This window comes from Tamandua tetradactyla, chromosome 17 (assembly GCF_023851605.1).
Source record: "Tamandua tetradactyla isolate mTamTet1 chromosome 17, mTamTet1.pri, whole genome shotgun sequence".
NCBI lineage: Eukaryota > Metazoa > Chordata > Mammalia > Pilosa > Myrmecophagidae > Tamandua > Tamandua tetradactyla.
Window position 1 is genome coordinate 33,153,751 of NC_135343.1, and position 26,382 is coordinate 33,180,132.

General features: G+C 36.8%; 1 protein-coding gene across 3 annotated transcripts in view; it reads left to right on the forward strand.

Annotated features, from left to right (window-relative positions):
* The window catches only part of PAPOLG (poly(A) polymerase gamma), a 34,341-nt gene extending 20,862 nt beyond the window's left edge, over window positions 1-13,479 (forward strand). For 2 of the 3 annotated variants that reach the window (XM_077134298.1, XM_077134300.1), the window contains 9 exons: window positions 764-883; window positions 1,429-1,538; window positions 3,511-3,632; window positions 3,874-4,049; window positions 4,486-4,583; window positions 5,430-5,650; window positions 6,196-6,261; window positions 7,512-7,568; window positions 9,457-13,479. In XM_077134298.1, coding sequence (XP_076990413.1) covers window positions 764-883; window positions 1,429-1,538; window positions 3,511-3,632; window positions 3,874-4,049; window positions 4,486-4,583; window positions 5,430-5,650; window positions 6,196-6,261; window positions 7,512-7,568; window positions 9,457-9,555 — 1,069 coding nt within the window. In that variant the 3' untranslated portion in view covers window positions 9,556-13,479. The remainder of the gene's footprint in view (window positions 1-763; window positions 884-1,428; window positions 1,539-3,510; window positions 3,633-3,873; window positions 4,050-4,485; window positions 4,584-5,429; window positions 5,651-6,195; window positions 6,262-7,511; window positions 7,569-9,456) is intronic. The other variant, XM_077134299.1, reaches the window with a different exon arrangement.
* The last annotated feature ends 12,903 nt before the right edge of the window (window positions 13,480-26,382 follow it).

Sequence of the window (26,382 nt, forward strand, 5' to 3'; positions counted from 1 at the left end):
ATTCTTTCTAATTCATAAAGTCAGTAATTAACATATGATAGCTGAGAGTAGTCACATTTTTTAAGTGAGGTAGACAATAGGGTTGCAGAAATCTGATGAAACTTTGTATATTTTAATAGTCTTTATTCTGATTTTAGTGAATTCTTTTTTAAATAAAAGGTCTAGTATTTTTTGAAGATCAGAGCATGTTTATTTCATAAATCACACTATTAGCTTTTTTATTCACACTGTTTATGTGTGTGTTAGCCTCAGGGAGTGCAAGGGTAGTTCAGTGGTAGAATTCCTGCCTGCCTTGCAGGAGTCCTGGATTCGATTCCTAGCCCATGCACTTTCTAAAAAACAAAACAAAACAGGGAAAGCAAAAATTCAACAATAGTGGTGCAATAATGGGATCAAACAAGAAAAAATGTATGTTAGCCTCAGAGTTCAGTATAAGATTTGAAAATGGAAAAAGATTTAGGATCGGATTAAAGAACTCATGGCTATTTTATGGTTTTAACCAACACGGCATCTTAGATTCAGGAATGCATTAATCAGAACGTTCATCTTTAAAAAAATTAAAGAAAACACATAAAAATTCATTAATTTGACATTTACCTGAATGGTAAAACTGAATATATTGACTGATAGCATATGTAGGACTGAATTCTTAAAATGAACATTTTAGCATCATGACTAATAGTCTAGTTGGTTTACTAAGTGTTGCCTCCAAATTTAATATGGACATAAATAAGAAAAATGTTGTTCTATTCTTTTATTTTAGGGTTGGATTAGTAGAATCCAAAATCCGTGTACTTGTTGGAAACTTAGAACGGAATGAATTTATTACTCTTGCCCATGTAAATCCCCAGTCGTTCCCAGGGAATAAGGAGCACCATAAAGAGTAAGTTATTAATGTTATATTTTTTAAATAAGGTTATTCCACATATGCATTGTTTAGGGCCAGTTGTGAGATTGTCCTTTTATAACAGGCATTGATGGGAGGTGATACATATAATGTTTGATATGAGTGGCCATGCATTAAAACTAAATACACACTGTGTTGGTAGCCCACAAACAGCAAAAACTCCCATCAGGTGGTGTGATGGTGTCTCAGTGGCAGAATTCTCGGCTGCCATTCTGGAGACCTGGGTTTGATTCCCAGTGCCTGCCCATGTTAAAAAAAAAAAAAAAATCCCATCACAATGTTTGAGGCATCTTTGAGTACGTATTTCAGTAAGTCATTTTCTAAGCCCCTTAATCCTCTTTAGAACAACCCAGGATATTTTACCAGTGCTATGGATTTCACTTTTAAGAAGTTGGCCAAAAAAAAAAAAGAGTTTGGCCAAACCACTGAAATCTATGCTTATGTAAAGATCAAGTTGAATTATCAAATAAGTTTTATAAAATTGTAAAAATTAATGGAAATTCTTAAATTTTATCTCCTAGCAATAATTATGTATCCATGTGGTTCCTTGGAATAATTTTTCGGAGAGTAGAAAATGCAGAAAGTGTTAACATAGACTTGACATATGATATACAGTCATTTACTGATACAGGTAAGACTTTCTTATCATAGAACTGTGGTTCTCAGCCTTGACTACCTCAGTATCATTTGCTTAGATCTGGCTGGTTATATTTTTTAAGATTCCTCAGTTGGTTGAATGAATATGGTAACTCCATATTGTGGAATACTCTGCTGCCATTTTAAAAAGAAGTATGAGGAAGCAGTTTCCAAGACATATTGGGGGCTGGGGGGTGAATGGCAGAGCAGTATATAAAGTGTGCTGCCATTTATATAACTAAATAAAGAAGAAAATATGCGTTTTTGCTTATAAATGGATAGCATAGCTCCAGAAGGAAATATAAGTTAAAGAAAGAAAAGAGAAAAAAAACTAGCAAAACTGGTTGCTTCTGAATCAGGGAATCAGGTGTCTACGAGATAAGGGGGAGAAAACTTCACTGAATACTTTCAAACCCCAAGATTTTGTACCAAACGAATTTATTATCTTTTAAAACAAAAAGAAAGCAAGCTAAGCAAGCTCCGCAGGTGATTCTGTACGTGAACAGCGAGGGTTTGTAATCACAGATGACTTGATTTTTATGTTTTTAATGTGGAATAAATACCATAGTTGATATAGGCTTTTTGAACATGTTTCAGCAATAGTGAGAAAGGTGTCCTTCACAATAACTACCTGATACAGCTGGAATATCTCAATATACATTATAAATTTAAGGTTTTTTAATAATCTAGAATTGAGCACATTCATTCTATTTATATTCTTCGTTTGGCTCATCTGTGTTTTCTGAATTCTTTTGAGCTAGCCCTCACATTTATCATGAAAATGAAGATTCTTCGGCTTTACCTTAGAACTACTGAATCACACTCTTTAGGGGTAGAATGAGGTTATCTGCAACTTGAACAAGCACTCCACGCGATTCTAAGTAATCTGGGATGAAAATATACATAGAGTTTTCTATCCATATTTTAGATATAAATAAATATATATCTAAATATATAGATGGGCTCAATTTTTCAAGAAGGAGGGTGGGAAATTCTGTTTATTATAGATTCATAAAATGTTCCTTTATGGATTGGGTAGCTGACACCTTAAGAGATTAAATAACATCAAATTTCACAGTCATTGCTGTGTAAAAGAAGTCTCCCATTTCCCCTGCTGTGTAAAAGAAGTTTCCCATTTCCACTTGGGTGTTCACAGTTAAAATTCATTAAGTAGTTAATAAAACCGGTTTTCATATAAACTGTAAAAGGCTCTAGAATGGAAATCTAGGACTCTGTATATTCTGATCCTGTCAAGGCATTCAAGGATGTTGAGCCTTAATTTCCTCACTTATTCAATAAGGTTGTACTTCTAGATGGTTTCTGAAGTCTTACATTCTGTGATCAGTGTGGGCTATAATAGTTGAAGCAGCTTCGTTGAAGAAGTAGAGTTTAAATTGCATCTTGGAACTTGGTATAAGAATTAACTTAGACTTGAGGGCGGGCCGCGGTGGCTCAGCGGGCAAGGTGCTTGCCTGCTATGCCGGAGGACCTCGGTTCGATTCCCGGCCCCAGCCCATGTAACAAAAACGGAGAAACTGAATACAATAAAACAAGAAAATGTTTAAAAATGTTTCCCTTTCTTCCTTCCTTCCTTCCTTCTCTCTGTCTTTCCTTTAAAAAAAAAAAAAAAAAAGAATTAACTTAGACTTGAGCAAGTAATTATAAGGAGGTTCCCTTCTGGGAACATAGCAGGAAAAAAGATTTGAAAAAAATCCTTTTCTTCATACATTTATTTTATTAGTGAGATTTGATTATGGGAGAGTCTCAGAAGCCAAGTAGATGGACATGGAAAATCTAGTTGATCCTTGAATAGAATTGTGACATGTGGAAATGTGTTAGAAATATTTCTGTAAAGATGTGTGTATTTGTGTAGTGGTGGGGAAATTTGAAGGAATATGTATTTCAAAAATAACAGAGCCCTTGGTTCAGGAAGAAGTTTCCCATTTAACATACTGACATTGTTACAGTGTACAGACAGGCAAACAATATAAACATGCTAAAGGAGGGAATGAAAATTGAAGCAACTCATGTAAAGAAGAAACAGCTTCATCACTATCTTCCAGCAGAGATTCTTCAAAAAAAGAAAAAGGTCAGTTTGTAATTCTTACCCTCTAATAGAGTTCTCTCAGATAATTCTGGGGTCAAATTTGTATTACAGGTCCCAAACCCATTAGGAAAGTGGGGGAGAAGGTACAGAAAATTCAGTCTAGGACTAAAATCTCACCTTCATTAAAACAAAAGATCATTTTCCTATATATACTTCAGAACTGAAAATAATGTTTATATTCTCATTTGCCTTTTGAAGTCCTAAAAGCTTTCCCCTCTTTCAGCAAAGTCTTTCTGATGTCAATCGAAGTTTGGGTGGACTTCAATCCAAAAGATCTTCTCTGGATAGCAATTGTTTGGATAGCTCCAGAGACACTGATAATGGAACACCTTTTAACTCTCCAGTGTCTACAAACAAACCTTCCAAGCCTGATAGTCCTCCTGTGGGAGAAACAGAAAGGTCTCTTTTTCAAAATTGTTCTTTCAGTCTTCTGTTAAGTGTTTGAGAATAATGTGAAATTTTCTATTTCTTTACTAAATACCTTTTTCAATTTATAAAAGATTTTACCAGCTGCTAGTCAGTTTCTTTTTTAGAAATGTTTGACAATTTGTGATAATCTTGAGAGACAGGATAGATTTATGAAAATACTAGAGAAGTACAAGAAATGCACAGCCTTTCTGCTTTTATTTTTTTCTTAACTCTCAATGGGTCTTTTGCTTTTTTCTCTTTTCTCTTTGGTGGACTATTAAAATAGCAGTGCTTTAAAGAAATAATATTAAATGTTAAAATAAGAATGTTTTAAATAAGCAATATTTTAAATAATTTAATGACAATAACACTTTTAATTTAATAAATAAATAACAGTTTTAATTTAATAAGTGTTAATAACTTTTAGCACTTTTAATAGGAACAGTGAGGAACCTGCTGTAATTGTGGAGAAGCCACTGAGTGTTCTACCAGCACAAGGACTATCTATTCCAGTCATTGGTGCAAGTAGGTATCGAACTTTTATTTTATTTTTAATCTGTTACTATATGTACATTTTTTTTTGGTTCTTTATTTAATCAAGGTGACATAAAAGTTTGAAAGTAAATGGGGAAGTAAACATGATTTTAAAAAGACATAAATATTTTAAAGTGAGGAGGCACTGTCTAACACAATAAGGAAGGAGATGGTCCACATACATACCAATAAGTTTATCAGTCTTATAAGACATAGAATCTTAATCATCTAGGCAGATTGCTCAGATGATTAAAAACTTTTTATAGCTTCTCGTTAAGTGCAAACAAATAATCCAAGAAAACATTGTCATTTTAACAGAGTGAAAACCAAATTCTTGTTTTCGTGAAGATATATCTTTTAAGAAAACTTTAAAAAATCTTATAAAACTATAAAATCTTAGCCATCCTTAACCACAACCAATAAAATTCATTTCCAAAAACACTTCTACAACTTTCTGTATCCATCCATCCATTTTGTTCTATACATTCCTGTTTCTCATTCTGCAACAGTTATTTTACTTTAGGGGGAAAAGTACTCTCTTTTTCCTTAATAAAAACACTCTCTGCACACTTCACATATTTAAATTACCAAAAAAATGATCTTGAAATCGGTCTTCAAGCCAACAGTCTACAAAACACAATTCTTTTTTGTGAAAAATAACATATATACAAAAAAAGCAATACATTTCAAAGCACATCGCAACAATTAGTTGTGGAATAGATTTCAGAATTTGGTATGGGTTACAATTCCAGAATTTTAGGTTTTTACTTCTAGCTGCTCTAAGATACACCACATATGTATTTAATTACTGAAATCTTTTTTTTTCCCCATTTTTAGAAGTTGACTCTACAGTGAAAGCTGTATCACCTCCAGCTGTGTGCACCATTCCCACTGTAGTAGGACGAAATGTTATTCCTAGAATTACGACACCCCACAACCCTGCCCAGGGGCAACCACACCTAAACGGAATGTCAAATATAACTAAAAATGTTACACCCAAGAGATCCCATTCACCATCTATAGATGGGTCCTCTAAGAGGTTGAAAGACATAGAAAAGGTAAAGTGGTCATTTAGCTTTAGTGGTCATTTAGCAGTTGATTTTTTTTAAAGTTAAGAAACTCAAATTTCTCTGTAGCTATCCCTACTCTTCCATTAGGGCTTGCAGATATAAAAAGAATATTTACCCAAACACTTAAAGAAAATACTAAATGTTAACCTTACATTCAAATTACCTAATGGGTCTGAAAACTTGAACAATTGATCTAAGTTTCTCGTTGACTTACATAGAAGTCATATTGATTACTAAATTATGATACTTACTTTGTTTATAACATTGATATCCTTTGCCTCCAGTAGATGGTGATAAAACTATGTCTTATTTGTTAGAGTTTGAGTTGATTTAACCAGAAATATCGCTCAAACTGTAAAAATAAAGAGTGGCAATTGAATTTGATCTAATTTAAATTCTGTTCCTCTACCAATCCATGTTTCAGTAGTTTGTTGATATAGCCTAATCACTAATGAGTCTCCCAATTCATACAGATTTGTATGGGTTTTGTTTATCCATTTTAATAGTAATTCATTTTAATGTTTATATTTTAGTTTATTCGACTTGAATCAACATTTAAGGACTCACGTGCTACTGAAGACAGAAAGAGAATATCAGTGGTAAATATACTAAATAGTGTGTTTCAAAATATTTATTAACATTTAAAAAGCCATTTATCTGGAATGGTGAGAAAGGAAGAAAATTCAGCCTTCCCCATTTGGAGAATTCCTGTTATTCTTGCAAGCAGTGGGGACAACCAAACTAATAGTCCAAGCCCTCAATCTTGGGGTTTGTTCATATGAAACATATCCCCACAAAGGATAGGTTGAGCCTACTTAAAATTAAGCGTAAGAGTCACCCCCAGAGAACCTCCTTTGTTGCTCAGATGTGGCCTCTCTCTTAGTCAACATGGCAAGCAAACTCACTGCCCTCCCCCTCTCTACATGGATACGCCTCCCACGGGTGTAAACCTCCCTGGCAACATGGGACAGAAATCCTAGAATGAACTGGGACTCAGCATCAGGGAATTGGGAAAACCTACTCGACCAAAAGGGGGAAGAGAGAAATGGGACAAGATAAAGTGTCAGTGGCTGAGAGATTTTAAACAGAGTCGAAAGGTTATCCTGGAGGTTATTCTTACGCATTATAGAGATATCCCCTTTTTAGTTTAAGGTGTAAGAGAGAGGTTAGAGGGAAGTGCCTGAAACTGTAGAGCTGTGTTCCAGTAGCCATGTTTCTTGAAGATGAAGGTATAAAGATACAGCTTTCACAAAGTGACTGTGATTATGAAAACCTTGTGTCTGATGCTCCTTTTATCTATGGTGTGGACAGATAAGTAAAACATATGGATTAAAAATAAATAAATAGTAGGGGAACAAATGTTAAAATAAATTGAGTAGATTGAAATACCAGTGATCAATGAAAGGGAATGGTAAGGGGTATAGAAAAAAAAAATAGGGGGAACAAGGGTTAAAATATATTGGGTAAATGGAAGTACTAGAGGTCAGTGAGAGGGAGGGATAAGGGGTATGGTATGTATGAGTTTTTTCTTTTTATTTCTTTTTCTGGAGTGATGCAAATGTTCTAAGAAATGATCATGGTGATGGATACACAGCTGTAATGATACTGTGCATCATTGATTATATACCAAGAATGGAATGTTCATATCTTAAGAATGTTTGTTGTTATGTTTTGTCAATAAAAATTTTTAAAAAGCCATTTATCAGGAAAAATACTATATAATAAAGTTCAGATTAGATCTACTCTCAAGTTTTGGTTATGTTTTATTTTATGTAGAAATTGAGTTATATCCACAGGTATTGGTATATTAGAACAAAAGTTCTCACATATATCATTCTTCTGTTTTTAGGATGCCATTGGAGGAGAATCTATGCCTATTCCTACTATTGACACATCACGCAAAAAGGTAAAAAAGTCTTATTCGTAGGTAAAATACTGTGTACTTGTAATCTACAGATACAAAAAGCATATTAAGAACCTAGCACTGGCTGAAAAAAAGAGTAAGATTTTGTCCTTGTTCTCAAGCCCCTGATCCCCCTCCTGCCAAATATGATTGGAGATAGGATGGAGATAGCAAACAGAGTGTATGGTCCTAAATGTGCATACCTCAGAAGTCTGTAAAAGAAGAAGTGATTTCAGAAGATTTCATGAGTTATTTAGATTATTTTCACCCTTTGTTTTTTATTTACTTTTTAAGAATCATTTGAGTACTCAAAACAGGAATTTCTTACCAGTCAATCTCTGACTATGTATTTTTTGTTATACACCATTGCTTACTGTCACAAATTTAGATCTGATCAATGGGAACCATACGTGTTCATATTTTGGAAGAACCAAATGTAGCCGTATATATAGTAAGTACTTTTAAAAACATGAGCTACAGAACCTCTAAACCTCAATTTAAAAATTTATTCTTCAAAGAATTGTCATTGAAACTAATAATATATAGTATTAACTGTGAGCTCATAAGCACAAAATTTAAAGGTAATAAATTTGATTTTGAAAATTAGATAATAAATGTTTGTCTTTGGCAGATGCTCGAAAATCAACTTTGTGTAAGTCTGAGAAAGTCCCCCTGAGAATTTACAGTAAACACAATGGCTTATTTTCACCATTGTAAAAACAGAAAGTACTTACTGCAACCACCTGTCATCCTGCCAGGTTCCTCAGGGTGCATTGGCTATTCTAAAGCAAAATAGAAAGTATCCTCAGAGGCTGTGAATTGTAGAATTTGTAAAATTCCTCTGTTCTAACTGAAGAGTTGCAAAAAATACAGCTGAATAGTTATATTAGATGTGATAATGAAAGAAAAAAATTTTTGAGATGCATATTAAAATTTGAAAGAATGAAATGGTATGATGTCTGGTTTTGCTTTAAAATATTTCATGGATGAAGGGTGAGGGGATAAACTAAAACAAATGAGGCAAAACTTTAATAATGACTGAACCTTGGTTATGGCATCTAAGCCTTCATTGTCCTATTCTCTATTTTTGTATATATCTGAAATTTTTCATAATTTCTTCAAATGGGTGTGGGTATGATACAGATAATTGTTTAGCCATGTTAACACCTAAGGAGAATCTGACATACTGTTTCCATCACACAACTGTCTGTATTTCAGAGGTCTGTATTTGCTTCTCATTGTTTTAGAGTTTACCTTCATCATACCGTAATCTTTGGTTTCCTCAGAATCCCTCACACATGTGTCCCTGAATTTTGCCATTATTAAAGTTATCTAACCTGACCACAAGGTTCAGTTTTCCTGAAAACCTGTCTCACCAGTCGGGTTACAGTATTCTTCTCTGTGAATATATTACAGAACATTACAGAAACTGATAGATGTAACTATCAGATGTCAAATTTCTCTCCATAACTCACATACAATCACTTACCCCCACACACATTAATTTCATGTTTAGCAACTACGCTATTCCTATTTCTTGTTTTATTCCTGACTTTGAGGAGGTCTGTGTACTTTATGCATTTCACAGTCCAAAAATGGTGATCAAATTAATAGTCCACTTTCCCTGTATATACCTACACTTTTCCCGTTTCTACCCTTTTTCCCATCCTTCTCTGCCTTTCTCTCCTGCCTTTTAAAAAAAAAAAAGTTCCAAAAACAATAAATGCCTGTGAACACTTAGAGGAAGGTATTCAATACACACTTGTGTATTTAGAGCTTAAGGAGTTTGGAGAAAAACTCCAAAAAAATAGTTTTGTGACTGATTCAATAATTGGGCCTTGATAATAACTATATATGCTTTTCCTTCTTCATTTCTGTTTTTTTCTAATAGAGACTACCCAGTAAAGAACTACCAGATTCATCATCTCCAGTTCCAACAAATAACATCCGGGTCATAAAAAATTCCATTCGACTGACCCTTAATCGGTAAAAGCAGTGCCTCCTCACTTAAGTGAATATGCAATCATTTAGTGATGTAGAAGCAGCTACTCTTTTTAAAATAGAAGTGGCTGTCATACATAAAATACAGTGAAAGTTACAGTCATTGGCCTCACGATCTTGAAGTGAATTTTGAACTCTAACACTTTGACCTGAGATGCTGTAGCATTCTCATTGATTGCTACATACACTTCTCTGAGGATCACCTGCTGTCAAGTTGTCATCCACAGTATTATGGCTTTGTGTTTGGAGGTTTTACTGCCTTAACTTTCAATGCTTGTTTCTCTGTTATGGGAACCAGTTCTTGGCCACTTGGACACTGATAAAACAAGTCCTGAACTCGTTTTTTTTTTTTTTTTTTAAGTCTTATGTTGTAATCATTGTATAGAGCTGAAAAAATTGAAAACAAACAAAAAAATTGTCCTGTAATTTTCCAGATGTTAACACATTTACTTAAGCATTGAAGCCACTTTGTGAAACCTGCGATAAATGAATGTGAGGTATCATTTCTGCCTTCCTCATTTGTGTAGATGTACTTACTGTCTGTCCTGTTGATTTAAATTATTTTTTTTCCAGATTGGCACATGGAATATTTAAACTTTTATTTTTTTTGTGCCTTTCTGTCCAAATGTTGCATAGTTAACAGGGAGGATTATTAGTCCAGTGATTACATACAAGAGTTGGGCACCATGAATTCTCTATATTTTGCCTCCTGTGGAGGCCTTTGAAATGCATCTTTATTTAAAAATCAAAATATAACCAGGATACTGAAAGTCAGTATATGAATGGTGAAATTATTACATATCCCGTCTCATGCCATTCTTGTTAATTGTCTGGTATTTTTTTACTGAGGAGCAACTCATTCCAGCATCATCAATAAGATACCTTTAAGTATAAGAAACTTGTATTTTTGAGGTGTAAAAATTAACCTGGCATGATATTTCCTTACCATCACTTACCCCACAACTTCAAACAGATTCTTCACAGGCTAGGCATGCAGAAATAAGCAGTGGGTTTTATTGAAACCTAAAGGCATTTTTGAATGACATTGTTACGAACCATTAATTGGCTCAGGACCTTTGTAATTTTTATTTAACTGTATAAGTTGTCTTTTTTTACACTGCTTTTTTCAATGCATTTCTTAATATTTTTTAAGTTTTATGAATGCATGCTCAGTTTATTAAAATCCATAACCATGTAATTCTTGTAATATGTTTGATTCAGTGTTTTGTAAATGAAGTCATATGTATTTTCAGAGTATTTTTGTATGTACTGTAAGATACCACCTTTTCAAAGAGAAAACTTTAAAACCTTTACCGTCTCTCTTTAGTCTAATTTTTAAATATGGATTATGCTTGAATTATTCTTAAAATGGAAATGTACAGATTGCACAACCCAGAATGCCAAGCGTGTATTATCTTCTCCAGTTTTCACTCAGCATTTAGTAGTCCAGTTGTAAAAACACAAAATGACACTTTGGATTAGTTGGGGGGAATATGGGACACCATCTACCTGAGTGGTGGAGTAATTGCAGTCCATAGTCTCTTGCAAGCCCCTTGCCAATGAGTTGAAATACCTGAATTCTGATTGTCAGAGAAAAGTATCCTCCCTCTTCCACCCCTATTCCCTGACCTCTGTGTCTCTGAAATGGAAATTCTAGTGGTTTAACTTACACAAAGGAAAACATGAAAAAACTTCTCAGAAGTAAAGAAGGGCAAAGGAAAATGATCGTTGTTCTGTTATTCACTTTTTACCTGGTATAAGGCAAGAATGAAATCCTATAACCAAGTTGTATTGAACTTCTCAAAGTTGTTCTAGCTGAAACTCTTATTCAAATAATTTGGAATTTGTTCTCCAAATGCTCTGTTTGAGCAAAAATGATTATGAATGGATTGAATAAATGTCACCTGACTTTAAACTTTGATAAATTATTTACTAAATTGTTTGGTTAAATTTTATATATTTGATGTGTTTGCATTTCTGTATTTAATTTTTAGCTAATATCCCTGCTTTTAAAGCAGTCTTCAGAGAGTCTTTAAGAATCCCCAATAGATCCATGTTTGCCCCATTATAAAACAGATTCTTTGGAGTGACTATTAGAGTTATAAAGAAACAAGCTTAACCCTTGTTTCTCTCCATTTACGGGTCCATTTTAACATGGGGTTAAGACATGGTCAGTTGTTCAATGTTAGAATCCTCCAAGTTGTCATTTTTTAACCTGTCTGATAACTGGGCAGTTGATTAGATGCTATACAATGGTGGATTGGTAAGAAAGGACGTATTTTCTATCCTGAACAGTATGTAGAACTTTCCCTCCATTTTGTTACCATATTAGGAGACCTCCGTTTGTACCGGCTCCAAGTAGGTGAAAGGGGACAGTGTGATTTGGGATTGTTATGTTCAGAGGCATTAAGCACGTGTGTTTGTTTTCAAGTGTGAAGCTGTACCTAAACATATTTTCTATAAAGGCCAATTAACCTGTTCTTCAAAATGTAGAGTCACATGTTCATTTTTTCAAGGGTGTTAAATTTGTATCTGCTCATTACTCAGTGACTAGCTCTGAAGAATAGTATATATCAAATTAGTATTATCTGCTAGTTTAACTCTTAGAGACCCAATTTGAAATTAAAACCTTATAAAATTGGGGCAAGAGAATTAATTTAAAAAACAATGTGGGTGCTTAAAAATAACTTTGTCTTGTCAGCAATTTAGTAACATTACTAAAATGCTTAATAGCAATGAAGTAAAGATGAGCAATGTTGAAATGAGCTAAGCTTATTTTCCACTGTCCCACAGCTTTGAAATAGGAATTCCTAACTCAGAGGATCCTGGGCCCTTAAGGAATCGTTTGCAATTGTATCAGAAACGTTTTTGTATAAATGCATTTTTCTAGGGGAAAAGTTCATAGCTTTCATCAACTTATCAGAGTAATTCATATCCCTAAAAAAAGACTAGGAACCACAGCTTTCCAGGATTCAATAATAATGGATTGTTGAGAATTTTCTCTCTATGATTTTTCTGAAAATATAGTGTGGCTTTTAACTAGTGAAATAGGCTAATGGAGGGTTCTGAACACTGAATTTCTCTCTAAGGTTCTTTAAAATCTAAACTTCAGAAGTGAAATTTCGTCAGAATTTAGATAATGCTTACTGCTGAATTTACAGATATTCTCATGTTAACTTAGATTCATTAAACAGTCAAACTTTACGTCAACAAATTCCACCTGAGTAGAATAGTTTAGAACTAACATTAGAAATGGTAGAATTAAAGATGATTCTTTGAGGTCAGTAGCATTAAAGATCTCTTATTCCTCTACAGTTGTGGTTCAGGCCAGAACAGACTGAACAGACCAATAAATAGAAGAGCTTTGGTTTAAAAAAAAAAGTTTGTATAAATAAAACTGTGTTTAAATAAATAACTATTGAATCTCCCAGAGTTTAGAATCTAGGTCATGATGATAGTAACAAAAAATAGTGCAGAAGATGGAAACAAACATGTCTCAATAACGGTAATTTCCTTAAGATTTTTAAGAAGAATTGTACAAGGTCACATCGTTCTCAGATTCCCTGGTTTTTTTCCTGAAATAATTTTTCTGGCATATTTATATTTAAAATTAGTTGAACATAAAATTACCATCAAGCTTGCGATAATTTTTAAGTTACTGCAGCATCTTAGCAAAGCCCCACACAATTAACTTATGAAGTATTTAGGATATCTTTGACATAAATGGTGCTATGTCACTCCACAGTATTATGTAAAATGAATGCAGCTACTGTTCCTTTCTAGATAGCTGTCTGTGTAGCGCATATTAATTTTTCCTGTGTTTATTTGGATTGTCTTATTTCTTAGTTGTAAACATGAACCTCATTATTTGTCTGGAATAAATAAATAAACTCGCTTTGATAAATAGATGTTGATGATTGAGTGATATCATTTGGGAGGAACTCAGAAGTACCAGAAACCCTTATTTAGTTATTTTTTAAAACTGACAGCCAATTTTGTTATTTACCACGCAGACTCTTTGGCGGATATTATCCACTAAAAGAAGTTGGTGAGGGTTACCTACTCACCCACAGTGAAAGCAAAGCTCATCTCAGATTTGTCTCATACAGAATCATTAAACATTATTAGCAAGCACTTGCAATGAAAGGGTCGTTTGAGGCAGTCAGTATTCTAGGGCAAAATTCTGTCGCCCTTGAGGTCAGTGTCAGACAACCAGAATCCTCTGTACTAATAACTGGACACATATGTTAAGCAATTAAGTCTTTGGTACTATCCATAGAAGTACAGGCATACCTTAAGAGATTTTGTGGGTGTAGTTCCAGACCACCAGAATAAAACAAATATCACAATAAAGCAAGTCACATGAATATTTTGGTTTTCCTGTAGTATAAAAGTTACATCTACACTATACTATAGTTTATTAAGTGTGCGATAGTGTTATGTCTTTAAAAAAAAGTACATGTTTTAATTCAAAAATACTTTATTACTAACAAGTGCTAAGCCTTCAGTGAGGCGTAATCTTTCTGCTGGTGGTATGTCTTACCTCAGTGTTGATGGCTACTGACTGATCAGGGTGGTGGTTGCTGAAGGTTGGGGTGGTTGTGGCAATTTCTTAAAATAAGACAATGAAATCTGCCATGTCAATTCTTCCTTTCATGAAAGATTTCTTTGTAGCATGCAATAATATGGGGTTTTTGATTGTTTGATTTTGGCTTTTAAAAAGGGAATTTATTAAGTTGCAAGGATACCAGTTCTAAGGCCATGAAAATGTCCAAATTAAGGCATGCAGGGAAAGATACCTTGGCTCAAGAAAGCCAGTGGTGTTCAGAGTTTCTCAGCTAAAAGGCACATGGCAACTCTAGCATGCAATAATGTTTGACAGCATTTTACCTACAGTAGAACTTTTCAATATTTGAGTCAACCATCTCAAACCCTGCTGCTGCTTTGTCAACTAAGTTTATGGAATATTCTGAATCCTTTGTTGTCATTCCAACAATGTTCACAGCATCTTCACCAGGAGTAGATTTCATCTCAAGAAAGCTCTTTTTTGTTCAATCATAAGAAGCAACCCCTCATCTGTTCAAGTTTTATCATGAGATTGAAGCAATTCAGTCACATCTTCAGCTCCACTTCTAATTCTAGTTCTTTTGCTATTTCCACCGTATATGCAGCTGCATTTTCCACTGAAGTCTTGAAAGCCTCAAAGTTATCTATGAGGGTTGGGATAAACTTCTTCCAAATCATTGTTATTGTATTTTGACCTCCTTCCATGAATCATGAATGTTCTTAATGGCACCTAAAATGATGAATCCTTTTCAGGAGGTTTTCAATTTACTTGGCCCATATCTATCAGAGGAGTCACTACCTATGGCATTTTGTAGCCTTACAAAATGTTCTTAAATAGTTAGGCCTAAAAGTATAATGACTCCTTGGTCCATGGGCCTCAGAATGGATGTTGTGTTAGCAGGCATGAAAACATCATTAATCTCGTTACATCTCTATCAGACCTCTTGGGTGACCAGGTACATTGGCAGTGAGTAATAATACTTTGAAAGGAATCTTTTTTTCAGAGCAGTAGGTCTCAATAATGGGATGAAAGTATTCAAGTTAACCAGGTTGTAACGAGATGTGCTATCATCCTGACTTTGTTGTTCCATTTATACAGCACAGGCAGAGTAGATTTAGCCTAATTCTTAAGGCCCTAGGGTTTTAAGAATGGTAACTGAGCATTGGTTTCAACCTAAAATCACCAGTTGAATTAGCCCCAAACAAGAGTCAGCCTCTCTTTTGAAGCTTTGAAGTCAAGCATTGACCTCTCCAACTAAGAAAGTCTTAGATGGCACCTTCTTCCAGTAGGAGGCTGTTTCGTTTACACTGAAAATTTATTGTTTAGTGAAGTCACCTTCATCAATGAACTTAGCTAGATCTGGTTTAACCTACTGCAGCTTCTACATCAGCACTTTTCTGATTCACCTTTGCACTTTTATGTTATGGTGATGGCTTCTCTCCTTAAACCTCATGAACTAACCTCTGCTAGCTTCAAACTTATCTTCTGAAGCTTCCTCACCTCTCTCAACCTTCAGAGAGTTGAAGAATTAGGGCCTTGCTCTGGATTAAGCTTTGGCTTAAGGAAATGTTATGGCTGGTTTGATCTTCTATCCAGACCATTAGAACTTTCTCTTTACCAGCAATAAGGCTGATAATAACTTTCATTTATGTGTTCACTGGAGTAGCACTTAAAATTTCCTTCAAAAATTTCTTTGCTTTCACAACTTGGCTAACTGGCACAAGAGACCTAGTTTTCAGTCTGTCTCAAATTTCGATGTCTTCCTCACTAAGCTTAATCATTTCTAGCTTTTGATTTAAAGTGAAAGACATGTAACTCTTCTTTTCACTTGAACACTTAGAGGCCATTGTAGGGTTATTGTCCTAATATCAATATTGTTGTGTCTCAGGGAATAGAGAGATCTAAGAAAAAGGGGGTGAGACAGGAAATAACCAGTTGGTGGAGCAGTCAGAACATATAACATTTATTAATTAAGTTCATCACATGGGCATGGTTCTTGGTGCTCCAAAACAATTACAATCAAAACATGAAAGATCCCAGACCACCATAAGAGATGTAATAATGAAAAACATTTGAAATATGAGAATTACCAAAATATGACGCAGAGACACAAAGTGAGCACATGCTATTGGGAAAATTGTACCAATAGACTTGTGCTCGACACTTCTGCCACGAATCTTCAATTTGTTAAAAAAAAAAATCTGCAAAGCTTGATAAAATGAGATATGTCTGTATAGGTTACTGGATTGTTACATTCTTATGCCTCTTGTCAGAATGGACAGTTGTCTAGCTTTTTAGCGAATTCACACATCTTTTAATACTAGTACTAATTTCACAAATGAGAGTCTGTTTCTATTTCCATTAAGAAGATTAGCAAGCCACTCACTTCCTTCAGTGAAAACACATTTGACATTTATTAAGCTAATTAGTAAAGACTCCTGTACTGACTGAACTGTGAATAGCAGAAGGATCACTTCTGGAGTCTGGGCTTCCTGATTAGATTGCTAACTGGTCATCCCTGGAGTATGACTTTCTAATTTGGACAATTGACTGCTCCTAGGATATAACTTTAACACAACAACACACTGTGCTGAAATATTTTAAAGTAAATTAAGCAAGAAAAAATAATAAAGCAAATTAATATAATAAATTATTTGTGGACACAAATGAATTAAGGTATTAATAAGGGGCAAAATAGAATTTATTGCTTTTAAAGCACACATTCTGAAGAACATCTTTCAAACCATATGATCTAACCAAACTATTTTACATATTGATCCTTAAAAAGACATACTTCCAAGACCCTCTTTGCCAATCTCTGGTTATTGAAATTTTTGGCCTAATACTGCATACAGCCTTCCATGATGAATGAATCACTCTTTCTTTTACCTTCCCAAAATATGTAACTTGTATACTTTAACATTTAAATTATACTTACTTGTATAATATTCAGTTTGTATGTTATTATTATATTATTATATGTTATTATAACTGTAGGGAAACCTACAGTTTCCCCTAATAAGACTGTAGGTTTGAGAGTAGTGACCTCTTTATGTAGTGAGTGCCTAGAAAATGTTGAAGAAGAAAACATGAGCCCCAGTTTTTTACATTTGAATAGGATTATTTAGGAAAAGAGAAGCATGATGAGGGAGCTAAAATATTCAGAAGGCAAGCAAAACTTAGCAAAGACTATTAAGACCTGTGTTTTTCAACTGCAATTCTTAGTAAGAAATTCATTTTATATTGCAAGCCAGCACATACATACATATAAACATGAATATGTGTGTGCATATAATTTAAACAAGTTTCTCAAAACAATACTTTCTTTACAAGATGTGATACAGGCTGACATTTTCTGTTTTATTTTATATATGTATATATATACATATTAAGTGTTAGTTGTGTACCACTAAAGTGATTGCACAACTTCTCAGTCATGACCTACAGTTTGAAATACACTACATTAGAGGCTTTTCCCTGAAAAATTCCATCTCTTAAACTTGAGTCATCTTTATTTATTCAGGCTGTCTTTCTATAATGCAAAGTGTTACAGCAAATAGTATAGGAAATGACAGTAGTATGAAGTGTGTGGGAGTAGATGAAGTACAGATACTCTTTCCTCCCAAGGAAAAAATTCCTGCCCAAAAAACTTAGTATCTTTGCACCAATCAACAATAAAGGGGAAAAAATGTAAAAGCCAAAAATTAGCAAAAAACAAGAACTGGAACGTATGGATGGTATTCATTTCAGTATTGGACAGTTGACCTAGGCTGGCCAAGGCCTGTCAGTAATCCCTGGATGGTAGGCTGGGGGGAGGTGGGGGTGAAACTGAAGAGTGACAGGGGTATCTTATTAACCCAGATTAGCTCAAGATTCAAAAATCACCAATTTAGAAAATTCTAATCTGCACAGCCTTCTTATATAACATCCCAACATAGTCTAGGAATTCAATGATACTAGACAATAGGAATCCAATAGTAAGAGTGTCACTACCTTCTGGGAAGTTTTAGACCATAATTATAAAAGCATTTAACATTTACTAAGCATTTTGATATGCTCTTTAAAACATTACAGTACTTGGTCTTTACAAAGACCCTATGAGGCACTACTATTATTCTGCTTTTACAAATGAGGAAATTGTGGCTTAAAGAGGGCAGGTGACCAGTTCCAAATTGCCTGACAATTAAGTGGCAGACTCAGAAAGTCTGTTTCAAAGTCCAAATGCTCAACCATCACTCCCATTTAGAAATGAAGTCAGATAGAGGCTGTGCATCAAATCCCTGCCACCCTGCACTCTTCTGTGGGGTCTGGAACTTTTGAGGGCAGCCTAGGCAGCAGCAATGATGAACATTCATGCCAGGCTGCAGGGGGCACTCTGTCCTGCTGCAGAGCCCAAAGCTGAGCGTGAGGAGATGTCAGTTCCATCCCAGCTCTGCCGCTTATATCTGTGTGCCCTCAACAAGCATTTAACCTCCTGTGCTTTTTTTTTTCTCCCGTCTGAAACACTTGCCTTTCAAATAAGTATTTCAAAAGGTTGGCAGGGCTTCAAAAATTTAGATAGATGGACAGATAGACAGTTAATCTCCCAGTATAACAGCCACATAGCTAGATTTAGCAATCAGTCCAGAATGGCGCAGGAAGTCAAAGGGATTCAAGAGGAATGGCTCTTAAAAAACATGAAATGAAGGTTTACTTGATATGCTCGAACATAGAGGATATTAACATCTATGTCAGAGAGTTGGAAAACAACCAAGTAAAACTTTTTAAATGACACGTATTAATTTCAGGGAAATAAAAAGGATATGTAACTAAAGTGTATTACATGGCTCAACTGTGAATATTCACATAGTCATAATAATGTAAGCAGAGAATATTAACTAGCACCAAATTGTGACTATATTGGGAAGGTGGGGGAAGAAGAAATGAGGGAAGACATGGTATAAGAGGGTGATATTCTTATCTTTAGTGACAGTAATTTAAAAATATCTAAAAGTGAAAAATCTAGAATAGTATAAGCATTTTATTTAGAAATATGCAAGTAAATTATAGGAGAAAAGTCTGAAAAAGTTGGAAATGGTTGCCTCTATGGATCAGAAATCAGGAATGTGAAGAGAGAATAAAGGAGATGACTTTTTAAAAAAATAAACTTCGTAGAACTATGTAACTTTTAAATCTGTATATCTACTATCTAACTAACCATTATGGGGTAAGAGAATGCTGCAGACGTTAGGGTAAATAGGTGGATCCACACCTAAATCTCTTACTGCTTACATGACCTTGGGTAAGTTACTTAACCACTTTGAGTTCCAGTTTAATAATCTGTAAATAGGAAATATCAATTCCTAGTTCATAGGAGAAATATAGGAAAGTGTTTGAGATGCTCTGCAGTTAGACTCAGATTCCAGCTCTGGCACTTACCTACAGACTGTGGAAAACTGTGCAATTTAATTAATCTCTCTGTGCCTCAGTTTTCTCTTCTGAAAAATGATGATTTTAATAATAGGATGTATTTCAAAGGATAATAGGATGTACTTCAAAGATGTGCTACAAGAATTAAAAAAGAAAATCCAACAGTTCCGGGCACATAATGGGTTTAATAAGTAACTATAAGGCAATAGGAAGGTTACATGATATAACATGTCATTCTCTATGTATGGTACTTGACCCACATGGGCCTCCTCTTCTCTTAAAAATACATTAGCACAATCAGAGAAGAAGCCCAGTGTCAGTATCCCCATCCAGACTGAAGAAACAAATCTCCACCTCCCATGCAATGGTGAGGAGATACGCAGCCTTACCCTGTCACCAAGCCCCTCTCCGAACATACTTCTCAGGACAGTTGTTTTATCTGGAAAAGTATGTAGGATTCATTTCATTCTTAAAGGGTTTCATTGGGTTGTTCTTCAGTTTAATTCAAGATGTTCTAATAGGGCAGGTTGAGAACCAGCACTTTGATGAATGAGAAAGCCTATACAACTGTCTCCCCAACCTAGAACTCACAGAGAGCCTGCTACAGAGCAGGTGCTCAAACAAGGTATAATGGATGCCATACAGCTTAAACAGGCACCCTCTACTTTCAGATTAAAGTGGATCTGTAAAAATGACCACATGTGGAGAAATGGCCGCAGGAATGATCTAAAGCTACCCCCGGTCACCTATACCTCACGACTCCCACCTCTCTTGGGAGTGAGGCAAGACACTCTAACCCAGATCCCAAGTCAACTTCCTGCCAGGGCTTCACAGCAGTTCAAAGAATTTCTAATTGCAGGTTCTTTCCAAATACTTTGGTTTCTTGAAACTCACGAGAAGTCAAATACCAGAAGAGGGGATTTCTGAGAGCCACCCACCAGGATGGCAACTAGTACTTGGTAGTTTCAAATATTAAGAAAAATATTTATATCAGCATTGATTAGGCAGTATCTAATCTCCTTGAGCACAGGAAGTGAAGGAGATCGAGTCTGCTTTGCAGGAGGCCCTTAGATTGCACAAAGCAGCCACTCCTCCAGCAAGACCCACTAACCCGCCTGCGGAAAGGTCCACTTTGCCTGCCTCCAGCTGAGCAGGAGGGAAAGCACCGCTAAATTCCCTGTGAGCTCTCCAGCCAATGAGCTGCACCAAGGTCACCAGGTGAAAGGGGGTGGGGAATGTGTGAAGGAGGGGAGCAGGGATGAGATCGGTTTGACAAGGCCAAGTTAGTTGATGTGGCCAGTGGGAGGTGGCAGCTATCAGGTGGGTGATTCAGTAAATATTTATTGAGCCCCTTACATCACCGGGCATCAAGCTAGGTACCCAGAATGCAAACCAGAATTTAATTTGCCCGTACACTGAAGAACCCCTCAGAATGCTGGGACTTTGGCTAAAAAACATTTAGGTTACATGTGCTGCGGGGAGTACAGCAGAGGGACCCTTTCATTCTCCCTTGGTCAGAGAAGGTGTTAGGGAAGAGGAACCCCAAAGTTAAATGTTGCAGGGCAGTCAGGAGTTTTCCAGACAGACAAACGGTTCAGGGAGGTGGAAGGAAGGATGATGGAAGGCACTAGGGAGAGAGGAAACCGCATGTGCAAAGGATGATGGTTCTGGAAAATGGGCTGTGAGGAAGGAGCACCGGATGCATTTGGGGAAAAGGTATGAAAAGAAGCAGGAAATGTAGGTAGAGAGTCCTATTTCCAATGGGTAGGACAGAGAAAGACAGAAGTAGTGAGATGGTGAGGTGGCTCCAGCTAAGGGGGCAGAGTGGGGAATCTCAAGGCACCAGAGAGGGTACCCGTTTGGAGAGCTTTCTAAAGCGAAATGGACGATCTGCTAGCCAACTGGATTAGGGTAAGAGTGGACCCTAGTTGTCACTTGGCTTGGGTTTGGAGGGCAGAATGCACTGTCGATCACTTCTAGTCATACGGGGAGAAACTCTGGGGAGAGTCACGAGGTGGTTTGTTGGAAATGACTTTGAGCTACCTGAGGGTCACCCACGAGAGGTGTGCCGTTCACAGAGGAATACTGGGCTGGAGCCTCGAAGGGAGGCCTTGGCTGGATGTCCAGACTTCACATTGTGACAAGGGCATCCTGAAAGACATTTGTTAAGGAAGGAGAGTCAGTCCCGCGTCTCAAGAGAAGAGTTCTCCGGCCTGATGAACACTTCCGGCCTCCCCTCCTGCTTTCCTTTCTGCTGTTGGGAAAGGAGCGGCCTCTCTGATTGGCCGGTTTGGAGAGGGACTGGGCATGCGCCGTCCCGCCGCTTGGGAGCCACTCGGTGTAGCTCCTCCGGGTGCGCCGGGTGGCAGTGCTGGGCGGACTGCCCAGAGCTGCTCTGGAGAGCAGTCGCCTTGGGGCAGACCCGAAGCCACGGCCTCCAGTCGGCTTTTATCGGTAATTAAGCACATGTTCTGTTCTCCGTTGGCCTCTCCCCTACAAACTTACGAGGGAGAAAACAAAGTGTTTTTCACTGAAACAAACCCATTGCCAAACTTCCAACAATATTAATTTGTGTTGTTTGCTGTACTTTAACTTCCTCTGCAAAGACAGGTCACCAGGCTGGTGGAAATTCCTTTCCTCAGATGATTTCGCAGGGTGGAATAAGCAGACACTGGTTGTCAATACTTGGTATCCTGGATTGCAAATGTGGGCTTAGAGAGAGGGAAGAAGAAAGGGTAAGGGTCCCCCTGGGGGTGGGAAGAAGGTAAATATCTGCATATCTGGGAGAAACAGAGGTCTGAGCACTGTTCATTGCTCGCTGGGGAAGTGACAAGTCCGCAAAGAGGATGGGAGATCAGCACCTAGAGGGGTGAACCCCAGGCCCTGGACACCCATGTTGCCAAAAATTCCTTTGGCCCAAGCATCAGAGGTATCAGACCTGAAAAGAACCACGTGGCTGGATGAGCCTTTCAGCTGTAACCAGCATGCACCAAAGACCAATGGCTTTGCCTAGAAGGTCCTCCGGGAACTTTGATCCTGTCACAGCTCTGAGTGGAAGAGGGAACATTCAATAACTGCTGCGGTTAATTTTCTTGACAGCTTGGTAGAATGAGGGCCCAATGTTGGATTTAAGTTGACTTAAGCAAAATTAAGAAGTGTGTGTTTTCTTCATGTCACAGTTAGAAGACTGAGATTCACATCTGGAGCAGTAGCTAACAGAGGAGCTAGGAGCACTAAACGTGGGGATTCAGAGGGCATGAACTCAAGGAGTGTGGGCAAGTTGTGGACAATTTCAAATTTAGAGGTAAGTGAACAAAGAGGGATCTAAGAGTGACGTCATCAAGGCAAGAGAAGTCGAAGAGGAGAGTTTCAAGATGAAAAGTGTCAACAGCATTAAATGCTGCAGAGTTCAATTAAAATAAGGGTTGAAAGGTAGCCATGTGATCTGCCATCTAGGAGGTCACTGATAACCTTACCAGAGCTGTGAAGGTGAAAGTGAATGTGGAGAATAAAGGTCACGTTCTCAAGAAGAGTAACAGAGAAGGGAAGGAGAGTCAGGGGTCCTGGATAAAGGGACAAGGTAGAGGGAGGGGTTCTTTTTAATTTGGGAGATTTCTGAAGGTGCCATAATGTTAAGAAAAAGGGTCCGATGGAGCAAGGATGGGTATAACAGTAGATCCAGAAGATAGGAAGCATGTTGAGGAACAAGACCCAGAGGTGAGTAGGAAAATGGAAAGGAGGGGGAAAATTGTGATGGGCAGCCTCTAAGACAGCCCCCAGTGATCCCTGCCTTTTGGTATTCACTCCCTCACACAATGACCTTCCCTTGAGTGTAGGTCAGACTTACTGATTTGCTGCTAATGAACAGAAGACTGCAGAAGTGATGGTATGTCACTTCTGATGTTAGGCTACAAAAACACTGTAGCTTCTGTCTTGAGACCTCTGTCCTGCTCTTCTGAGAAAGACCCAGCCTCGGGGAAGTCAGGAAATGTGCCATGAGGCAGCTCAATGTAGAGACCCTGTGAGTGAGCTTTAAAGGAGCATCTGTCAGCACCCGCTGAGCTTTGAGTTGATTGCAGATCCAGCCAGTAGCTTGACTGCAATCTTATGAGAGACCTTGAAGTAGAGGCCTGAACCACACTCAGATTTGTGACCACACTTAGATTTGTGACCCACAGAAACTAAGATAACAAGTGTTTGTTAAATAAGCTGTTAAGTATTGGGATAACTTATTATGATAAGCAATATGGAAGTAAATGAGTTTGTATGCAGGGAAGGCAGAGGTTTGAGGAAATGTGCTCTAAAGCCTTCTAGTTTTCTCTGAAGTGGGAGAAAAGTTATTGGCTGAAAGGCAAGTTAAGAAGAGGGTCAAAAGTTTGGCAAGGACACCATGAAAGATGGGAAGGTAAGCTGGCTAAGGATGTACAAATGAATGGAACAGTACTTTTTTACTTTTTATTTGTAAAGAAAAATTTTTATTGAGAGGTTTAAGTGACATACACTGAAATACACATATTTAAAGTATGCAATTTGATAGATTTTGACATATATATGTATATATATATATATACCTGTGAAACCATCACCGTAAAGTAATGTACATATTCATGACCCTCAAATTGTGGCTCCACATTCCTCACCCCAAGTGCCCAGGGCAACCACTGATTTACTTTCTGTTATATAGTCTGTATTTTCTAGAATTTTATTTAAGTGGGATGATACTTTTGTCTGATTTCTTTCACTGAGCATAATTATCTTTCAATTCATTCATGCTATTGCATGTATCTGTTCATTTATTTCCATTGCAGAGTAGTATTCCTTTGTATAGAATACACTATTTGTCCATTCCCTTCGCTCTCTTTTTTCCATGTATGTCTTTATTTTATTGCTCATTAACCATACACTGGATAAAGGGTGTGTCACTTGCAAGATTTTTACAATCACATGGTCACAAAATAAAAGCTATATAGTTATACATTCGTTATCAAAGATCAAGGCTACTGGGTTACAGTTCAATAATTTCAGATATTTCCTCCTGGCTGTTCTAATACACAAGAAACTAAAAAGAAATATCCAAATAATGATTCAGTAGTCATAATCATTTGCTAAATCCTAACTTGTCAGTTACTACTTCCCCCTCTTATTTCATCAGTCTCTCAATCTTCAGGGATATCTGGGCAATGACCATTCTAACTTTTTCATGCTGAAAAGGGGTGTCAGCATCGTTGAGTAGAGGAATGAAGCTGGTTGTTATTCTTGGAGAGACTGGTACCCCTGGTTTTTTAGGGCTTATGTGGCATAGGAACAATATGGAAACTTTAAGCTTCTGAAAAACTAAACTTAATAAGTAAAAATTTTATAGAGTCTTAGAACCCAGGGTATTCCTTAGGGTTTTCAGGAATACTATTAGTTGGGTTCGGCATACTGTGGCAATTTGCAAAGTAAAAATCTTTTAGAGTCTTAGAGCCCAGGGTATTCCTTAGGGTTTTCAGGAATAGTGTTAGTTGGGTTTGGCATACTATGGCAATTTGCAAAATCAGGCTGAAGCAACATAGGAGTAACCTCAAAAATGACCTCTCAGCTCTACTTGAAATCTCTTAGCCACTGAAACTTTGTTTTGTTTCATTTCTTTACCCTCTTTTGGTCAAGAAGGCATTGTCAATGAGGCCTAAGAGTTGCTTCCGGGAAACCTCTTTTGTTGCTCAGATGTGGCCTCTCTCTCTCTCTCTAAGCCAAACTCTGCAAAGGAAAATCATTACCCTACCCCTGTATGGGACAAGACATTCAAGGGTGAAAGTCTCCCTGACAAGGTGGGACATGACTCCCAGGGATGAGTCTGGCCCTGGCACTGGGATCGACAATGCTTTCCTGACCAAAAGGGGAAAAGAAATATGATAAAATAAGGCATCAGTGGTTAAGAGAAATCAAATAGAGTCAAAATACTATTCTGGAGGCTGCAGTTATGCATGCTTCAGTAAGATAGTGCTAATAGCCATGGTTTGCTAAACCCCAACCAACATCACTCCTTTTAACACTTAAGAACACCTAGGGCTCAAACTAAGGCTTTATAAAAAATTTCATGCACTAAGTTTGCTTTCCTGGAACCTATCATTTCCAGAGGGTTCCTAGGCCATATAAATCCTGAAACCCAGAGGGACCAGCCTTTCCAAGATTATCAACTAAATAACACTATCCTTTAGTGTCAATAGCCCTTCTTAACATGGTAAAATCAGAATAAGCATTGCCTAAAGATCCCTAAAGATTGGGAGAAGAATCAAAGGAGAAGGAAGAGTTATAATAGAGAAAACAGCATTTAACAAGTGAGTACAACTGCTGAATCACTATAGTGATGTTTCTTTTAGCCTCCAGTGTTATGGAGCAGCTAGAAAGAAAAATCTGAAATAGTGGAATGGTAAACCATAAAAACTCTGAAATCTATTCTATAACTACTTGTTGAAGTGTACTTTGAAAATTATTGCTTTTTCTTTCTTTCCTTTGTATATGTGTTATATTCCACAATTTAAAAATATTTAAAGGGCTGGCCATGGTGGCTCAATGGCAAAACTCTATCCTATCATGCCAGAGACCCAGGTTAAATTCCTGGTGCCTGCCCGTGCAAAAAAAATTTTTTTTAATTAAAAAAAAAAAAAAGAATAAGGCATTGGAAATCCCATGATGCCAGGGCCAGGCTCAACTCTGGGAATCATATCCCATGTCATGTCCCATGTAGGGTGGAGGGTAATGAATTTATTTGCAGAGTTGGGCTTAGAGAGAGAGAGGCCACGTATGAGCAACAAAAGAGGTTCTCTAGGGGTGACTCATAGGCATAATTACAAGTAG